This window comes from Rattus norvegicus, chromosome 2, assembly GCF_036323735.1.
Source record: "Rattus norvegicus strain BN/NHsdMcwi chromosome 2, GRCr8, whole genome shotgun sequence".
Classification (NCBI taxonomy): Eukaryota; Metazoa; Chordata; class Mammalia; order Rodentia; family Muridae; genus Rattus; species Rattus norvegicus.
Window position 1 is genome coordinate 185198597 of NC_086020.1, and position 20557 is coordinate 185219153.

The following is a 20557-nucleotide window of genomic DNA, read 5'->3' on the forward strand; positions in this document are numbered from 1 at the left end:
CCAAGCATTCAAATGTAAGAGCCTCTGGGGCCATCCCTAGTAGGACCACTACAGGCTCCATTGCCTTAGCCATTGTCATGGCGTCCACAAGATGATTTTGATGTTTTAAATTATTGTTTGTATATATCATGTGTGCATATCAAGTATACATGCATGGAGGTCAGAGGACAACTTTTAAAAGTTAGTCCTCTCCTTCTGTATGGGGTTCTGGGGACCAAACTCAACTTGTCAGGACTGCATGCTGCTTTTGCCCTCTGAGCCATGGTCACTAGCCCAGTTCACCACCTCATGCGATGGCCTCTCAGGGCCATCAGGGCCTTACAGGGAATCCACCTAACCTGCCACACATTGCTGGACCTGAGCCGCTTTCTCAAACCTTGGTGCAAGCCTCAGTAGCCCTCAAGTCTTGCATTTCAATGCTTGAAAGAACAACAGCACATGGACAACAGCATCAAGGTCTACCAGCAACGCTGGCAGCTCAAGACATGGCCTGGCTGTAATTACCACAGCTTCACTGGCCTCCGGCTGCTGAGGCAGGGGAACCTGGGAAGGTGTTCCACTGCACCACAGTCAGTTAAGGCACCGTCTTTTGAAGTGAGTTTGCATGTTCACACACTGGAACCTTCATGGGCGGAGCCTTCCTTACCTTTAAACCTTTGTGCAGAGGACAAGGTTTCTTTTTAATTACTCTAATCTCCTAGGCAAGGCCTGCTTTGTCCAAAACCTTTGTCTTCAGTTTTACACTGGCCCCCCTTCTTTCCTTGCCAACTTGTATGTGAACATTTCCCACATCTTTCTGCTGTACTCTCCTCACCCCATGCATACATACGGTAAGAGCACTGAGTAGTAGCCATGCTACAGACCAATAGTATGCTGTTTTGAAATTTCCTTCATCAAACATTTCATTCTATTACGTTTGAATCCAGCCTCAGATTTTTGGGACATGGGCCAAACACAGTCAGATCCTATGCCAGAGAAAAATATGAATGGCTTCCGACCTACTTCCAACACTCTTTATTCCCCTCCAAAATCTCATGAGCACAGTCTTGACTGCCTGCATTTTTCCGGCATTCCAGTCCACTGACCCACCACTGCACACACACACCACTGACCCCTGCTTACAGCATTCCAGGGCTTCCTAGCTTGCAGCTCCAAATTCTTGTACGTTCCTCCACAAAACAGTTCTAAATACGCCATACACGTCTGCATACCACAAGGTCAGGAGGCACAGTAGAGACCCCACTCCCAGCCCAGGTTTCTGTGTTAGTTACTTTACCTGTTGAATAATGAAATACCTGACAAGAAACAACTCCGGACTGGTTTGTTTTACCCTGGATTAGTGCATCAGGCATGCAGCCCTCACAGTGAGAAGACATGGGGAGGGGAGGCTGGCTGCTCCTACCTCAGCAGATTTAGAAACAGAGAAAGGGCAAAGGCAACACTCAGATGGCTTCACTTGCCCTTTTCATTCTGCCCACTAGATCAGACGATGCAGAAGACATCCCCCGGTTACTCCCTCGGGAAGCTCCTCCACAGACGCACCCAAAGTGGGTATAGCTGATGGGACAGAGGTGGCTTAATCCAGTTATGCCACCGGCAATCAAAGCAACTCATTATACTGTGTGTGTCCCATTCAACAGGACAAACCCTGAGCACCAGTCACAGCAGAAAGGAAGGAAACTACTTAAGACAGTTGGGGTTACATTTCAAGTATCTATGAAATATTTGAAAAAAGACATGCATCTAAATAAAATGCACAGAAAACTGAAAATTTACAACTCAGCTGTAGAAAATCAAGCCAGGGTTCATGGCACACACCTGTTATTCCCAGCACTTGGGACGCTGATGCAGGAATTCTGTGAGCTGCAGGTAGCCTGGACTGCATACTGCTGCTGCTGAATAATAATAATAATAATAATACACACCTCACAATGTGCTATCACTACACACTTATTAGAATAGCTTAACTAAAAAACAATAATAAAACTAGAGGTATGTTGTGATGGCTAAGGAAAACTCCATTTTGTGCTAGGCACACATTCTAAATTCCTAAAAGATAAATTCCCTGAATCCTTGTCCCTCCTCAGAATTGTGTAACTGCTGTAAAATGATTAACTGCTTGCTCTGTTTTCTGTAAACTCACTTATCTCTCTGTGCAGGGGAGAGGCAGTTCCTCACATAACTGTCATTCTTCAGAAATGAAGTAATTGTGGTTTTCTCCTTCAAAAGGTTTTCTCCTTACCCTGCTCTGGCCAGCACATCTCTGAACTGGAGACTGCAACCCTGCTAGCAGCTTTAATAAATCTGGCAAATTCTATTCCGAATTGAGTCTGATGGTCTTTTCCCGGTGGTCTCAAAATCCATGACAATATCTCAGTGATGGAGTGTATAAAAGACCACAGGACAGCTTCAATTTCTGCACCAAAGTGAGGAGGAAGAGGAGGAAGAGGAGGAGGAGGAGGAGGAGGAGGAGGAGGAGGAGGAGGAGGAGGAGGAGGAAGAGGGGAAGGGGAGGAAGAGGGAGAGGAGGAAACAAACTGGTAAGAATATAGAGAAACTAGGTCACTCATGGCTGGTTAGAACGTAAAAGGGAACATTTCCCCACACTTTTTAAGCTGCTTATGTGACAAAGTGTCTGCTCTGTGTAGACTACAGTGTATGTCCACTGTGGTAGACCATCTGCTCCATGGGCCGTGTGCATGAAGGCCCTAGGTTCAAAACTCAGTATATGTGCTTCCCATCCAGGTGCAGCCTTTATGCTTTTAATTCCAGGCCTTGGAAGGCAGAGGTAGGCAGAGCTCAGTGAGTTTGAGAAGAGCCTGGTCTGCATATCTAGTTCCAGGATAGCCAGGGCTCCAGAGACTTTGTCTCAAAAAACAAAAACAGCGCATTGTTCCCCCATTGTTCCCCGCTTAGGCAAGTGTGTGTGTGTGTGTGTGTGTGTGTGTGTGTGTGTGTGTGTGTGTGTGTGAGAGAGAGAGAGAGAGAGAGAGAGAGAGAGAGAGAGATGGGGAGAGAAAGAGGACAGGATGTGTGTCCGCATGTGTGAGAGTGTGTTTGTGCACTTGTGTACACATACCTATAGAGGTCCAAGGCTGATGTCACAAATCCTCCCCCAACTCTTCCAGGATCTCCAGTTCAACACAGAGCTTACTGATACAGCTAACCTTGCTATCAAAGTTACTCCAGGAATCCCATCTCCACTTTTCAAGGCTGGAATTGCAGGTGGGTGCTCATGCTGGAATCTGAACTCATGCCTTCATGCTTGTGTAATGATCACTTTAACCACTGAGCCACCTCCCCAGCCCCAAGAACTACCATTCTTACAAATGGCATGGCAGATCTTTATAAGATTAAATGTGATTTTTTTATATGAGCAGCTGCCCTTTGTGCATTTATTCCAGGAGAGCCATTGAGAAACCCAAATGTCATCCATCAGATTCACCAAAAGCAAGGAGATGGCTAAGCTCACAAGCTGTGTTGTATCCATACCATGGGATACTACTCACAATAAAGAGAAATGAACTCAGGGGCTGGGGATTTAGCTCAGTGGTAGAGCGCTTACCTAGGAAGCGCAAGGCCCTGGGTTTGGTCCCCAGCTCCGGAAAAAAAAGAACCAAAAAAAAAAAAAAAAGAGAGAGAGAGAGAGAAATGAACTCTTGATAAGCACAACTTTCAAGGGAATTACTTCTTTTTTTTTTCTTTTTTCTTTTTTTCGGAGCTGGGGACTGAACCCAGGGCTTTGCACTTGCTAGGCAAGCGCTCTACCACTGAGCTAAATCCCCAACCCCAAGGGAATTACTTCTAAAACAACCTATAGTCTTATTACCTACCCCACCATATTGTGTATGTGTATGTGAGAGTGAGTGTGTGTGTGCGCACATGTGTGAGTATGCATGTGAGAGTGTGTGAGTGTGTGTGTGTGTGTGTGTGTGTGTGTGTAACCTAGTGACAGATACCATGACCAAAAGCAGCTTGAGTGGGAAAAGGCTTTCTTTGGTTTACATGCCAGGTCAGAGATGATCACTGAGGGAAGTCTGGACAGAAACTCAAAGTAGGATAAGAGTTAGGAACCATTGAAAAGAGTTGCTTACTGGCTTGTTCTCCATGGCTTGCTTAGCTTGCTTCTTACAAAACCAAGGCTACCTCCGGGGGGGGGGGGGGGGTGGCACCACCCACAGAGAGCTAGGTACTCTCACATCAATCATCAAATCAAGAAACTATCCCAGGGCTGGAGAGATGGCTCAGCAGTTAGAGCACTGACTGCTCTTCCAGAGGTCCTGAGTTCAATTCTCAGCAACCACACGGTGGCTCACAATCACCTGTAATGGGATCTGATGCCCTCTTCTGGTGTGTCTGAAGACAGCTGTAGTGTACTCATATATATAAAATAATAATTAAATCTAAAAAAGAAGAAGAAATTATCCTGCAGACAAGCCCAAAGGCCAATCTAATAGAGGTCATTCCTCAACTGAAGCCCCTCTTCCCAGGTAACTCCTGCTTGTGTCAAGCAGACAAAAGACAACCAGAACAGTGTGTGTGTGTGTGTGTGTGTGTGTGTGTGTATGTGTGTATGTGTGTGTGTGTGTGTATGTGTGTGTGTGTGTGTGTGTGTACACGTATCTCCATCTACCCCATGGGCCCTGGGTTTGGAACTTAGTCTTGGCAACAATTCTTTAATCAAGTCAGCTTACCTGCCCAAGGGAATTACTTTGAATGAAAACACACACACACACACACACACACACACACACGTAGCTGGTCTTTGCTACTATTTGTGGGTTTTTATTTTTCCCACCCTTTATCGCCACCCCATTTCATCCCCTATCACTAGCTAGGAGAGAAAAAAGGAAGTAAGGGAGAGAGAGAGAATATCCCTGAATCTAATTTCATTCCTTTTCTTTCTTCTTTGACCATGACAACAAACTACACTAACCCTACCTACTATCTGGGCTCTAGAATTAATAGGCCCTCTGAAAAGTTCCCAGAATCCCAAACGTCACACAATTGCCGAAACTCTCTTCAGCTGGGATAACTACACCTCTCGTAGAGCACGAGGCAAAGCATAGACAGCTGCTATATAGACAGTCCGAAGCAGCCCTATATCCCTGCACCTGGGATTTAAAACAAAACACATTCTTATAATAGATCTGTGTTTTTAAAGAAACCAACACTCCAGAGTTCTCAAAACTTGTCACTATACACACTGTTTTAAGAGAGAAGGGCCTGTGCTTATGCCATTCATGGTGGTGTATGACTGTGCCCCCACACTTGGGTGATGCAGACAGGCAGATCAGGAGAAGGCAGAGCCCTGGGTTAACTAGGGCTACATAAGACTCTTATCTCCAAATAAAGGAATAACATTTTTGAATAATAAAAGGATAACCAGAACATATATGCATCCCAACATCTAGATGCAATAGAAAATGCACAATCCCACCTAAAATCTCCTCGAACCTCTAGATTTCAATCAGCTCTGGAAAAAGGCAGGGTGGAAACGCGAGTTTAAGAACACTGTGAAGTCTCTATTTTGCAGTGTCTTTCCCTGGTTTTTAACAAGCCCACACTGACTTCACAGAATGAAGTTAGTAGTGTTCCTTCACTTTGTATGTTTGTTTGGCTTTTCAGACAGGGTCTCTCTATGAAGCTCTGGCTGTCCTGGAACTCACTCTGTAGACCAGGCTGGACCTCAAACTCACAGAGTTCTACTTGCTTTTGGCTCCTGAGTGCCAGGACTAGAGGCGTCCACCATCACACCTCCCTGCTTTCGCCTCTATCCTTCTATCTCATGGACAAGGAAGGAACTGGTGTGAGGAAAGCCTGATAAAACTTACAGTGGCTCTGTCCTCCCTGGGCTTTTCTTGTAGAAAGGCTTGTTGTTGTTGTTGTTGTATTGGATTTTGTTTTTTTACCTAGGGTTTCTTTGTGTAGCCTTGGCTGTCCTGGAACTCACTACATAGACTAGGCTGGCCTTGAACTCAGAGGTCTGCCTGCCTGTGCCTCGGGAGTGCTGGAGAGGCAGGTGCCACCACTTTTAAAGAAAAGGCTTTTAAACTCAGCTTCCATCTCATTGTTTGTAGGATATGTTAATTTTATTGTACAGCTTAATCTTAGTAGATAGTATGAGCTGAGAACATCTGGTATTTCTTCTGAGTTATGCAGCTTTTCAGAGTTTAATCTTTCACAGTAATTTCTAATGATGTTCTGAATTTCATTGGAGTCCATTGTCGTGACACCCTTTGACCTCTTAACTTTATTAATTATGTTTTTTCTTCTTGTTGGATTAGCTAAAATTTATCTTACTAGCTTTAAAAATACTCTTTGATTTTGTATAATGTCTTTTAAAAAAAAAGGTTTATTTTGTGAGTGCTCTATCTGCATTACACCTGCATGCCAGAAGAGGGCATCAGATCCCATTACAGATGGTTGTGAGCCACCATGCCCTTGTTAGGAATAGAACTCAGGACTCCTGCAAGAGCAGCCATAGCTCCAGTCCCCTGTATACTGTCTTTTTAATCAGAAATTCATTACTTTCTTCCATAATCTACATTATTTCTTGCTGTCTTCTATGTTTAGGTTTCTCTGCTTCTTTTTCTGAGAGCCTTGAGGGTGCATCATTAGATTAAAAAACAAAACAGGATTTCTCTGTGTAGCCCAGGCTATCCTTCAACTTGCTTCATAGAGCAGGCTGCCTCAAACTCAGAAATCTGCCTGCCTCTGCTGCCCTAATGCTGGGATTAGAGGTGTGTGCCACCATGCCCTGCAATATCTCTCAAATTTTTTAATATGAGGATTTATTACTATAAGCTTTCCTCTTAGAGCTGTAACCCTGAGATTCTGATGTTTTCATTTCATCTGTCTCTGTGAGTAGCACTGATTCGTACTAACAGTCTACTGTTAGAGAAAGAAATTAGGAAAAATATCCCACTCAAAACAACTCCACCCCGAAATTAAGTATTTAGGAATATATTTAAACTAAAGAGTGAAAGGCCTCTACAATGAAAACTTAAAGATACTGAAAAAGGAAATCACAGATTTAATTAAATAATGGGGAAACATTTCATAGTCCTGAATAGACAGAATTAATATTATGAAAAAATCTATATTGCAAAATTAAAGGAACAGAATGAATGTAATACCCATCAAAATTCCCATGTCATATTTCATGATTTGAAAAAATACAAGAAATCATATGGAAATAAGAAGACCACAAATAGAATACCGTCCCAGGGAGTACAACACCCCTGGAGGCATCTCGATACCCAACCTCAAATTATACCAGAGCTGCAGTGACAAAGACAGTCTGGTCCGGGCAAGAAACAGACAGTAGAGCAACGGAATAGAATAGAGAACCTATAAATAAGACGGCAAAACGCCCTCACTTAATATCTGACAAACACTTGGTTTTAAAGAAAAAAGGAAGTTTAAAACTTCAGGAAAATGGACTCAGACTCAAGACTCAAGGTCAGGTCACAATCTTAGAAAGAAAAAGATCTACAAGTTCTCTCTCATATCCAGAGCCTGGCTGATGATAAATATATAAATGTAAGGGAATATACATTCACTAGGATATGAAAAAGGGGGGGGAGGCTGAATATCAGGGGATGAGACTGAAGGCAGGTAACGGTCACAAGTTAGAAGAAGGTACAGGGGGTGGGGGGAAAAAAAAAAAGAAAAAAAAATAGAAGAAGGTACAAAGATCACTGATTTTCTAGTTCCAATTCTATCATGGATTTTGCTTTGAGTGGTGGATAAGTGCATAAAATATATATGATACTCAAAGAGCGGTGGTGGCTCACACCTTTAATCCCAACACTTGGGAGGCAGAGGCAGGCAGACCTCTGTGAGTTCATCAACCTAGTCTAGAGTGAGTTCCAAGACAGACAGGGCTACAAAGAGAAACCCTGTCTCAAGAATCAAAAATCAATCAAATAAAATTAATGTGAATCTTCACAGCCTCTGTGCTGAATAATTTAGTCCATGGTGGTTTTGTTTATTTGCAAGTTTTTTCTTTTTTCTTTTTTTTTTTTTCCGGAGCTGGGGACCGAACTCAGGGCCTTGCGGTTGCTAGGCAAGTGCTCTACCACTGAGCTAAATCCCCAACCCGCAAGTTTTTTAAATAATAAAGTTCCTAAGATTAGAAAATACAATTAAGGGCTGGAGAGATGGCTCAGTGGTTAAGAGCACTGACTGCTCTGAGTTCAAATCCCAGCAACTATATGGTGGCTCACAACCATCTGTGATGGGATCTGATGCCCTCTTCTGGTGTGTCTGAAGACAGCGACAGTGTAGTTGAATAGAAAATACAATTAAATAAAAACACCATGAAGATGTGTGAGCTCCAGTTCTCTGAAGAAGTCACATTAATCCTGAGGTCTGCCCAGCTTTGGCAGACTAGAATTCTAGTCAGTTCTCCAGCATAGGGACTCATACCTATAAACCCAACACCCAGAAGACTAAGGCAGGAGGATTGCAATGAGTTCAGGATAAACATGGGGTACATGTGACTATAAAGTCAAACTTGACTGGAGTGAAACCATGCATTTAAAAAGAAAGGACAAAAATCACAGTTGTAAAAGTTTCAAATCCTATTTTTAATGATGGTTCTTAAACACTTTAACGTCCTTTTAGCCTATCATCCACCAGAGGTAGTGAAAAAGAAAGGATACGGGAGAAGTGGACCTGTTTAGAAGGGTTCTTTGGAGCAACTCCCGTCTGTGGTGTCTGGAAATCAGCATTCAGTTCACAGGTCGGCAGGCAGCAGCAGCTCCATCCACTGGCAAACACCTCATGGATACACAGCAGTCCAGTTCGGTAGAGTTGGGTGACTCGACCTAGCAGAGACAGCCAGGCCTCAGCCTCAGCTTGAGTCAGCAGGAGGGACCAGGAGGAACACCAGAAGTTCTTGGCTGTGCCTCTCTCAGGGCAGTGAAGATCAGCGAAGACCGGAGACCCACAAGCATGGCACAGCTAGCTGTACCAGCAAGCCAAGCTCTGTCTCCATCACTCCGTGGAGTCCTATGTATACCCTCCAAACACCACGTGTCCTCCACGTGCTGTACCTCAGCACAGGCATCCAATCAGCCTGAGTCCTCAGAGTTCAAATGGAACCCAAATACAGAATGTAAGGCGGACAATACGTGCAGTGCATGTTGTTAGCAAAGAATCCTTCATTATGTGTCCTTTCACGTGCTTGCTTTAGCAGAACATCCTCTCTCCTGTGTCTGCTTCAGTGAAACATTCCTTGACAAGTTTACCTAGTCTTTCACCTGTGTCCACTTTAGAAAAACACTCCTTCCCATGTTTACCCTAGCAAAACACCGTCCAACATACAACTGACTTGTTCTAAGTGGTCAGGAGCCTGCCTCGTGGTCTCAGTTGGTTGGGTGCCCTACAGCAGCACAGTATTAGTAATTTTTAGCACAGGAAATGACTCGACCTTTAACTCAGAGGGCAACCTCAAGCACACTACCTCAGTCTTAGGAAAATACTGACTGGAGGGTGTCTCTCCAATGGCATATTTACCAATTCCTTTAAAGATAGAACTTATTTGGTCTCATTAACTCTTCCAAAGAAGATACTCATTTCCACTTCCCACAGTAGGGAGTGGGGGTCTCAGAAGGCTGTGGGGAAGAGATCACAAGCAGCTCCATCTTTCCCTCTTCCTTTACAAAAGCACTTCGCTCAGGATTGGAAATATGACCAGAGTGCCACATCTCTGCTGTGACGAGACTCTGCTGTGGTGACCATGAACACTTGAGAGAAATGCAAAACTTTGCATGTGCACATTTCATCACGATTTCAACAAATCTTAAGGGCTGGAGAGATGGCTCAGCGGTTAAGAGCACTGACTGCGGGGTTGGGGATTTAGCTCAGTGGTAGAGCGCTTGCCTAGCAAGCGCAAGGCCCTGGGTTCGGTCCCCAGCTCCGAAAAAAAAAAAAAAAAGAAAAAGAAAAAAGAAGAGCACTGACTGCTCTTCCAGAGGTCCTGAGTTCAAATCCCAGCAACCACATGGTGGTTCACACCCATCTGTAATGGGATCTGATGCCCCCTTCTGGTGTTTCTGAAGATAGCTACAGTGTACTTATATATAATAAATAAAATAAATCTTAAAACAACAACAACAACAACAACAAAGAGGGTTAAGCACCTGAAGGGAAAAGTTGTCACAGTACTAAATTTTGAGTTAACCAAAATTCCAATGTTCACCAAGCACGGAACTCCAGGAGTATGCCCCCTAGGAAGGAGATGAAGTACACACAGGAAACGGAAATGCGAACAAGCACAGGCAAAGGTGGGCAAGCAGAAAATACAGAGAGGAAGGCTACTGGCTCAACAGACAGGCTTTCTTCTGGAACAATACCTTCAGTGGGGGTGGGACCAATTGTCTTAAGTGGAAGGACCGTACAACTTCCTTTTGTGGCCAATGGTCAGCAGTTGCTATGGGTAGCTAGGGAGATAGGGCATGTAGTGGGTGGACCAGGCAACCAATAAATATCTCTTGTGGTTTACTGGGGTAGGTGGGTGAAGAGGCAAGAATCTAGAAAATGAGTTGGCATTAACTTTGGTTCTGGGGGAGTTGTCATGGCTTAACTAAAATGGAGGCACTTTATAAAATGGTGACACAATGGCTAACAACAGACAACCATTTTCTCGTAATGTGGTACAGCTGCTAAGGATTTAAAGATTCTTTGTGGAATGAAGGGAATCCTGCAATTCTGGAGGTTGCTGGCCACAGGGGATGGGTAAGCAAAGAGGCAAGGATGGAACGGTTCAACCTGTCTTATTAAAAAAAAAGTCACAGGACTTTATAAGGAGTTGTCATCACTAGACATCATTTTCTTGCAAAAATTTAAAAATATCACCCACTGATTCTTTCGGACAGCTCTGATAATCAAAGGCAACAATAAAACATGGTAGCTATGGCCATTCCATTTTGTAAAGCATTTTGGTTGAACAACAAGAGTTCCTGAAACCTAAAAAAATGTGGTTCTCACAACCAAAGTAACTTGTTTTTATAGATTCTTGCTCTCCACGTCCTTATCGATCCCCCCAATAATGGTGATTTTTATCAACCTTCTGACATTTTAAACTCACCTTATTCCCCAGCTACAACTAGCCAACCACTTTCCTACCCTGCAACTCCTGCTGTGGTTCTTGGACCCCAGACGGCATCTACGGAGGTCTTTTCCCCCGAGTAAAGCCAGTGGTCGGTCTCTTATCCGTCTTCTCACTGATCTTCCAACGCCCAGGATCAGAGGGCAAAAGACCAGATGCTCCAGAGGCAGCCGAGCGCTTGGGCTTTCATCCTGCGGTCCCTTTAAGAACAGAACCCTCTCCGGACCCGCAGACCTAACCGACCCCAGTTTTAACCGAAACCTAACCTGGACTTCCCCCTCTTGACTCAAATAAGACTAACTTTGGATTTTCCCTCCCCTCTCGACCAATCAGATTCTGTTACCAGGCAGACTTTCACTGCCTTCGTCTTGGAGGCAGCAACGGCCAATCACAGAGCAGGTCGTGCGTGTATCCAGGCAGATCGCGGCTGGCACAACCATTCAGAAAAAGGAAAAATAAAAGCAACGCACGAGCCCGCCGGCCCGGCACCGTGGGGCTGGGCTGGATCTGCGGTAGCCACGGGGTAGTTTCTCTTTCTCTCTTACCTATCTAATGTCCGTGCTGGAAGGCGACGGTTCCGAGGTAGGAGGGGCAACAGGACTCGGGAGCCAGCAGGACCAACTCCATGCCCCTGCGCACGTGCCCGAATCTGGGACCCTGTTCCCCGCAGGGTTTCCTGCGCCCAGTCCCCGGAGTTCGGAGACCGAGCCCCGGCGGGCCAGCACCTGGGGATGGGGTGGAGGGGCCCGAGGGGAGTGGGGACGCCTCGGGGTGGGATGTCGTGGGATGACGTAGGGTCCGCGCCACGGCGAGGGGGGCAGCGGGGGAAGCCGTGGCGAGACTCAGTAATGAGAACTTGGGCCCAGTTTTTTTCAAACCTGGAAAGGCCGAGTATGTTTGTATCCCTTCCGACCTTCCAGGCAAAATCAATGGCGAGGAGTCTCTTAGAGGATCAGAGAACTTTGGCTTGTCGTTATAGGTGTTTTGTTTTTTTTTTTTTTTTGGGGGGGTGGGGGCGGTGTTGCAGCACTGGGAGAAATTGTAAGATTTCTTTTAACATGGATTTCTCCACCCCATCCTTTCCCATAACAGTTTTCTAGATTTGGGAGACTTCAAAAGGTGGGGCATACAGAATGGAGATGTCAGAGGTCTCTTTGGGTATACAAGGACCTGATAAAGTAACGGAATAATTCTAATTTTAGAGAAGGCAAGTGGTGAGGAAAACCACTGGGGGAAGCTTTGCTTCTGTTTGTATTTCTGGGTAGAGACAGGACGACTGCCTTGAGGTCTCTAGGAGAAAGGAAGCTTGGTGGGAGTTAAACCCTCATATCTATCCTTCTCTCTCAGCGGTAGTCCTCATGCTGGGATGGCAGAAGATAACCCTGATGCTAAGAGCCCCAAGACTGGGGCAAGGCCCCAAGGTGGTGCTGAGGCTGGGGAACCTACCACCCTTCTCCAGAGGCTCCGAGGTACCATTTCGTAAGTAATTGTCTCTCCAAACCCTGTTCTGACCCAGCTGCAGATCCTGTTACCCTTCACTCCTCCCTCACTCCTCCCTCAGGCAAGTGTTTCAGAGCAGGCTGAGCTCTGTGGTGGTAGCTGTTTGGTCCTTTTCCTGACTCTAGCAGTCAGACAAAGGGATGGGAAAACCTTGTGACCTCCAGCTTTCTCTTCTTCTTCACAGCAAGGCCGTGCAGAACAAAGTAGAGGGGATTCTGGTAAGCATGTTGGGGAGGGATACGGGTGGTGTTATGGGAGAGAATAAAGGTTCATGGGGGAGAGGCGGTACTGTCCACGTGTGTGCATCATGCTTTCTCCATCTGTGACCTATGTGGAAGGCGATGAAATCAGACCCAGTCCCCTCCCCTCTCTCCCTTTCTCTCTGTGGCAAGCCCCTAAGGTTGCCAGCACAGTGAGCACCCAACCTCAAGTCATTTCTTAGGTCCCTTTTCATTCTGACGAGCTGACATAGAGTCAGCTGGTATGGGCAAGATCGGAAGAGCATTCACTGGGCCCACTCGTGGCTTCATTTCTCCTACCTCTGTTCCCCTGTGCCTCAGCAAGAAGTACAGAAGTTCTCAGACAACGACAAGCTGTACCTCTACCTGCAGCTTCCTTCAGGGCCCAGCACTGGAGATAAGAGGTACTTTGGTGGTGGTGTTTTACTGCTCACAAGCTCTGATTTTGAGTCTCACTGTAATGAGTCAAAAAGCAGGAGGTGGGGAGTCTGGAGGGATGGCTCGGGGTAAGCACTCTAATACCCACATGGTGGCTTACAACCATCCGTAAGTCCAGGTTTAGGAAATCAGACTTCACTCTCTGATCTCGATGGACTCCAAGTGCACATGTTGGGCACATGCACATATGCAGGCATAACACTCATACGCAAATAGTTATCTTATTTTTAAATATTTATTTATTATGTATACAACATACAACTTTCTGCCTGCATGTATGCCTGCAGGCCAGAAGAGGGCATCAGATCTCAATACGGATGGTTGTGAGCTACCATGTGGTTGCTGGGAATTGAACTCAGGACCTCTGGAAGAGCAGTCAGTGCTCTTAACCTCTGAGCCATCTCTCCAGCCTGATATCTTATTTTTACAAGTTAAAAAAGAAGTAGGAGTTACATAGCTCATGTCCTTTATCAAGAAGTGAGGCCCTTGGCTTGACTTAGCAGGGAAAGGTGGATCTGGGACAAACTGATTTGGTCTGGCATCATGGACATAACGTTTGTCCCCTTTGCTTGTCTGACAGCTCGGAGCCGAGTATACTGAGCAATGAGGAGTACATGTACGCCTACAGGTGGATCCGCAACCACCTGGAAGAGCACATGGACACCTGTCTGCCAAAGCAGAGCGTCTATGATGCCTATCGGTGTGTGAAGAAGGTGGTGCCTTGCTACAGTGACCCCTGAATCCACAGTAGCCTTCTCTGAATGTCTTGTCGCTCTCCCTTCTGCCCACTCAGAAAGTACTGCGAGAGCCTTGCCTGTTGCCGCCCACTCAGCACAGCGAACTTTGGTAAAATCATCAGAGAGATCTTCCCTGACATCAAGGCCCGGAGACTTGGTGGTCGGGGCCAGTCCAAGTATCCTTGACCGAGAGATTAGGAATGGACCTGGGGAGGAAAGGTACCATAGAGAAACAGCCTGACTTGCCTTTGAGGCTTAAATTTTGGCTGCTCCTTAACTTGGATTAGATATTGCTACAGTGGCATACGAAGGAAGACCTTGGTATCTATGCCGCCATTGCCTGGGCTTGACTTGAAGGGATCTGAGAGTGTAAGTAATGACCTTGCAATGATACTTCTCTATCCCAGGTAACAGACAGAGCCTTTAGGACTTGCTTTAATGGTTGAGAAAAATCAGTCATTCATACATTGCTTCTGAGGGACTTTCTGCCTCCCCTGTGGGGGGAACGTGGGAGGAAGAGAATTTGAGTTTCTGAGTCTACTCAGAATTTGAGTTACTGCAGACTACTTCTGTCGTTGGTCTGGTCTCTGCTATAGTCAGCAGTGAAGTCCAGAGGTTAAGTTCCTTAGTTCATAATCTGACTGAGCATGTCTCTCCCCAATCCAGCCAGAAATGGGCCCAGAGGTGAGCCCAGCGCCGAGGGATGAGCTGGTGGAAGCGGCCTGCGCCCTGACTTGTGACTGGGCGGAGCGGATCTTGAAGCGGTCCTTCAGTTCCATCGTTCAGGTGGCCCGGTACCTCCTGCAGCAGCACCTCATCTCAGCCCGGTCGGCACATGCTCACGTTCTCAAGGCAGGGGGGCTTGCCGGTGCGTGCTCCTGCTCGCGTCACATCTGCAGCCGCCTTTGGTTTTGTGTTTTACTTTTGGAGGGGTGCACAGGGTTTCCCTGTGTTGCTCAGGATGGACTCCAACTCCTGGGTTCAAGCAGTTCTCCCACCTGAGCCTCCCAACACCGAATGCTGGTTCCAGCTCCACTCTCCAGGCTTCTAGAATACATGGGCAGACACACCTTGGATGCCCTTTCTCCTTGGTGATCCTTTCTGTGTGGGTGGGCCATCCACTCCTGTTACTCCTCAGGATCCTCTCTGGGACCCAAGACTAGGATGGCAGGCCAGTTCACCAGGGATTTCCCTGTTGTCCCCTCCCTCCCCAGTACTGGGACTGATTATAGGGGAGCACACCACCACGCCTGTTTCTTATGTCGGTACTGGACATAGAACTCAAGTCACGCTTACGTCACAAGCACGTGACCAACTGAACTCAGCCCATCCATCCCCTGGTGAAGCAGTCCCCGCTGGTCTAACTGGCAGTTAGGCAGTCAGAGTCACTTCACTCTCCATTCCCTGGTTCCCTCCTCACCCTTAGTTTCTTATCATTTCTGGTCCCTCTGCAGAAGAGGAAGAAAGAGGCCCTCGAGAACGGTCATCATGTAAGTCCAAGAATGGTGTAGAGAACCTGGAAGGTGGAGGACCTAAGAAACCAGAGAGACCAGCGCAGGTAAGGCAGCTGGTGCCGCTGGCTTTGTGCTGAGGGCTTCAGGTCTTAGTGGACCCTTCTACATCTTCACTTCTCCTTTTCTTCTGGTGCTCAGTCTTTTATTATTTTTTTCAGTCTTTTATTTTATTAGTTATTTTTAGATTTATTTTGTGTGGATGAATGTTTTGCCTGTATGCATGTACCTGTACCATGTATACCTGGTGTCCAAGGGGAGAAGAGGACTTTAGATCCCCTGGTACGAGAGTTACTATTGTGAGCTGACCTCTGCAGGAACAACAAATTCTAACCCAAGCCATCTCTCCAGCCTCTGAACTTACAGTCTTTATAACTTACTATAGCTCTGTTTGCATTTTAGCCTCCTAAAGAGCTAGAAGCCCGAGCTGGGACTGACTCTCCAGGGCGTTCAGAACGGAAGAAGAGTGTAATTGACAGCTCAGTTCCAGCAGCCAGTAAGCCACAAGTTAATGCCCTTGTGGCTCGACTGCCTGTGCTCCTTCCAAGAGCACCACGATCACTTATCACACCCATTTCAGGCACTCTGAAAGTAGCCACGCTGCCTCTGCCGACCAGGGTAGGAGGACCCCAGGCTGCTGTACCCATCATTAACATGATCTTACCACCTGTTCCTACTCTGTCAGGGCCTGGGCCTGGGCCTGGCCTTGGGCCTAGGTTTGGGCCAGGGCCTGGGTCAGGGTCAGGGCCTGGGCTTGGGGCTGGGCCTGGGCCTGGACCAGGACCTGGGCTTGGAGCGGGGCCTGGGCTTGGGCCTGGGCTTGGGGCTGGGGTCGGGCCAGGGCCTGGGCTTGGAGCTGGGCCTGGGCAAAGGCCTGGGCTTAGGGCTGGGGTCGGGCCTGGGCCTGGGCTTGGGGCTGGGCTAGGGCTTGGGCCTGGGCGAGTTCCACCTAGAGCACCCATTCTGCCTCGAGGTACAGAGAGCAGGGAGGTAGGCATAAGTGGTGACCCAAGACCGCATGACAAGGGTGTTAAAAGGACAGCTGAAGTGCCTCTGAGTGAAGCCAGTGGGCAGGACCCACCAGTTAAAGAAATGAAGCACGAAACAGAGGATACAGTAAGTGAAGCGAAAAGGAAGCGGGGACGCCCTCGAAAAAAAACAGGGGGGAGTGGGGAGAGAAACGCCACTCCTGAGAAGTCTGCGGCTGCTGTGAACTCCCCCCGATCCCCAAGGTTACTCTGGGAAACATGGGGCTCAAAACGAGAAAACAACTTAGTTGGGAGACCAGAAAGACCAGGGGCAGTGGGTGAAGCTCAGCGGGAAACAGTGCTTGCTCAAGGTCAGGAAGATGGTGCTGTTTCCAAAGGAGAAAAGAGCTTGAGTTCCCAGGAAGCCAAAGAAGCAGAAGATAAAATTCCTCCTGTCACCTCAAAAGTGAGTGTTATCAAGGGCAGAATTCAAAAGGAGGCTCTTCAGTTGGTAAAGGGAGAGGCTGATGCTGCAACACAGGGCAACAAAGGGTTAAAGGGCCGTGTACTTCAAAGTTCCCTAACCCATGAGCATAAAGACCCCAAAGCAACACCCCCATGATAGACAGGTCTGTCAGGGAAGCGTGGCCATGTTCATGTGAGCTCTGCCTGCCTGCCTGGTAGAGGCCCTTCACTGCGCCCGCCTCTCACCCAGCTAGTCTTTCCCCAGGGAGCCCACTGGCCTGGCTTGCATCGTGCCTCGTGGCTGCTTCAGGCCTTTCTAGCTCTGTACTGTGGCTTTAATACAAACAGTAAATCTGTAATGACTTCCCACCTATATCCCTATGCTCTCCTGGGGGGATGGGGTAAGTATGAATGTAGCTTAGGGATATTCTGGCTTCTAATCATAGGGAACTTAAAACTCACTAAAGATAAAAGCAGTTTATCAGCTGATGACGTTGCAGAGTCCAGAGGCAGTCCTGGCTCCAGGTGAGGCTTGATCTGATTGCATACTCTGTTCTTCTGCTTCACATAATGTAAAATCACCCTTAGTTTGGACCACTTCACAGCTGCCAACACTCCTAGGCTTCCGTTTGACCATTGTATCTAAGCAGAAAGAAAGGGTATCATTGTGCCAGAAATCCTAGCAAAAGCCCAAAGATTTACCATGTTTAACCAGCCTAGGTCAGGTCCACTCTTGACCGACTAGTGTGGCCAGGAAGATGTTTATGCAGTGTGTCTCTAGACATGGACCACCTTTAGGAAAAGGGTGCAGTCAGCCTTCTCACAATCCCAGGTTCCCCAGATGGAGACTTGGGTGGAGGACGGAGGAGGTGCTGGGGAGCAGCGACCAACTACTCGGTGTGCGTTAGCTTGCTGAGCTGGGGTGAGCTGGACTTCTGCCTTTCCCCTGAACCTTGCCTCTCCCTCAGTACAGCTGTAACTTCTTATCTCACTGTGGTCTGGGAAGGACAGAGAAGGAAGCCATTCTCTTTAGTCTCTTAATTCTTACAGGACCTCTGTCTCCTAGAACAAGCTCCTTTTAGGGTCTGAATCTTATTTTCTCTGAAGCCCTGTTTCCTACCTCCCAATCTAGTGCCACCTTCTCAGAGGACATGATCACCCCACCCTACCCCGTCATTTCCTTACATTCATTCTACATCCATCAGATGTCATGCTCTTGTCATACGTGTGTCAGGACCTAGCCAGGACTGTGGGTTAGGCTGGACTAGCAGAGGAGGTGACGCTGATGCTGCAAGTCAGGGAGCACCAACAGGAAGGATGCAGATGCCCCAGAAGTATCCTTGGGAACAGCAGAAACCAGCCTATGTCATTCGAGGACCTACCCTGTCCTCCCCACAGGATGGATAGCTTCGTGTCAGGGAGTCTTGGTTTTAGTCCCAAGAAATAGATTTTCTTTCAGGGAGATATCACCCATTTGTCCATTTATTTCCATGAGAGCAGATTTTTTAAAAAATATTTGATATCTATAAAGAAGTATGTACTATAAATTATGAAATGCAATGCGTACCTATGACCCATCATCCAATTTATACATTAAAAATACTATTAGATTTTTGTCCCCTTGCCCAGCCTCTTCCTAGAGGTAGCCACTGTCTTTAATTTTATGCTCATTAATCACTTGTTTATATATATTGGCCATGTGTGTATATATTCTTTAAGAATGTATTATTTTGTATTGCTTGTACTTTTAGCTTTACAAAAATGTTGTACTCTGTTCCTTGAGGTTTGCTTTTTTGCACTTAACCATTGTTTGTAAGACTCCTCTACGTTGTGATTGCTATAACTTGTTCATTTCCATCTGTATAATACTCCACCAAGCAGACAAAACAACTTAGGTAGCCACTCACCTGCTGAATAACATTTGGGCTGTTTGCAGGTTTCTGTTCTTATACACAATGCTGCTATGAACATTCTTGTATATGAGTGCCTTTGTTTTTAGTAAGATTTCTAAAGAGGTTTCTAAGATGGTCCTGAATGGTCCTTTTGGTCTGCGTACCTCTGAGCGGGGGACTGTTGCCTCTTGTCTTACTTTATGGAAGAGTTTACATCACATAGAAATGAACTGTTCTTGAATGTTTGATAAAAACTCACCTATAAAGCCATCCGAGCCTTATGTTTCTTTGTGGGCATAATGTTTCTTAATTTTGTTTTGTTTTGTTCTGAAGCTAAGGTCTACCAGGCTCTACTGTCCTGGAACTCGATATGTAGACCAGGCTGCCTCTGCCTCCCAAGTGGTGGGATTAAAGGTGTGCACCACTGTGTTCTTTGTAGGCATAGTTTTAAATACTGGTTCAAGTTATTTAATAACTGTATATACTACTTGGGCCCCTGAGTCGTTTTCCCAGTTGAGTGTGCATTCATGTCTTTTTTCTTTCCTTTTTTTAAAGATGGAATCTCACTGAATATCCCTGATTGGTCTGGATCTCACTGTGTAGACCAGGCTGGCCTCTCTGCCTCCAGAGCACTGAGATTGCAGGCGTGTGCCATCCCCGCTCGGCTCCTTATTCTTCCAAACACAAAGTTCACGTGTTCTCTTTATTTTTTCATTGCTGCTGCTTACTGTGTCATCCTTTCCCCCTTGAGTCAACCCTACAAAAAGTTCAGTTATAAACCTGCAGGTACGACTCCTGTGGGCTTTGCTGAGCCTCTCGTTTATTTCCATATCATGAAGTATCCATTTTGTTCCCTACTTTCCTAAGGCTTGATCTTATGTTCCACAGAGTTAGTATCTTCTTTTTTTTTTAAAGGTGAGTTTGGTTTTTGTATCCCAGGCTCAACATCACTGGGTAGCTGAAGATCTCTCTGAACTTTCGGTCGCCTGCCTCTACCTTCCAGGTGCCAGGATGACATGCCCACCCTGCCCCACATGTGCAGTCCTGGGACTGCATCCCCGGGATTCATGCATGCTGGGCAAACCACCAATCAGCTGCACACTCTGTCCCTTTATGTGTGCTTACTTTATCTAATGTGCATTGGTGTGAGGGTGTCAGATGCCCTGAAGTGGAGTTACAGTTGTGAACTGCCACATTGGTGCTGGGAATTGAACACCTGAGTCCTCTGGGAGGGCAGCCAGTTGTCTCAACCACTGAGCCATCTCTTCAGCCCACCCTGTCCCTTTTATAACTTAGACAGTTGGCTACATCTTCAGGATGTCATTTTGCTTGGATTTGCCTTGGTTTCTGTGTTGGTTAGGTGCCACTAACCAGCCACTAACTTGTGATCCTCCTGCCTCAGCTTTAGAAGTGCTGGGACTGTAGGTATATGTCACATACCAACTATTTTAAAACTCCACTTTTCCACAACCCATGAGGTTTTCTATGCCATATAATACTTTCATTATTTAATTTTTAAAACATTCAAATTACTCATGAATTTGTATATATACATGTGTGCACATACATGTAGAGAGCTGAGCTTGATATTAGACCTCTTCCTCAATGGCACTCACCCTACATATCAAGAGTCTCTGGTTGAATGCAGAGTCCCATGTTTTGAGCTAGTCTGGGCATCCCTGGTCCTG

The 20557-nt window shown here is 46.5% G+C and overlaps 1 protein-coding gene across 2 annotated transcripts; it reads left to right on the plus strand.

Moving 5' to 3' along the window:
- The first annotated feature begins 11609 nt into the window (after positions 1–11609).
- On the plus strand, positions 11610–19139 carry Rfx5 (regulatory factor X5). 2 transcript variants are annotated; one of them, NM_001107694.1, is made up of 11 exons: positions 11621–11701; positions 12212–12238; positions 12467–12598; positions 12804–12837; positions 13180–13262; positions 13877–13996; positions 14090–14209; positions 14321–14402; positions 14700–14901; positions 15488–15591; positions 15947–19136. In NM_001107694.1, the coding sequence occupies exons 3-11, from the start codon at positions 12486–12488 to the stop codon at positions 17132–17134; spliced, it is 2046 nt and encodes a 681-aa protein (NP_001101164.1). In that variant the 5' UTR covers positions 11621–11701; positions 12212–12238; positions 12467–12485; the 3' UTR covers positions 17135–19136. The 2 variants fall into 2 exon arrangements, with proteins under 2 accessions (NP_001406428.1, NP_001101164.1); NM_001419499.1 differs by lacking the exon at positions 12212–12238 and having other exon boundaries at positions 11610–11701; positions 15947–19139.
- The last annotated feature ends 1418 nt before the right edge of the window (positions 19140–20557 follow it).

What these genes read in the sequence shown, in the direction of transcription:
- Rfx5 (NM_001419499.1), top strand. Translation starts at nt 12,486, where the DNA reads ATGGCAGAAGATAACCCTGATGCTAAGAGCCCCAAGACTGGGGCAAGG. An exon ending in AGGCTCCGAGGTACCATTTC is followed by an intron (nt 12,599 to 12,803) that starts GTAAGTAATTGT and finishes TCTTCTTCACAG; the next exon opens with CAAGGCCGTGCAGAACAAAG. An exon ending in GGTGGTCGGGGCCAGTCCAA is followed by an intron (nt 14,210 to 14,320) that starts GTATCCTTGACC and finishes AACTTGGATTAG; the next exon opens with ATATTGCTACAGTGGCATAC.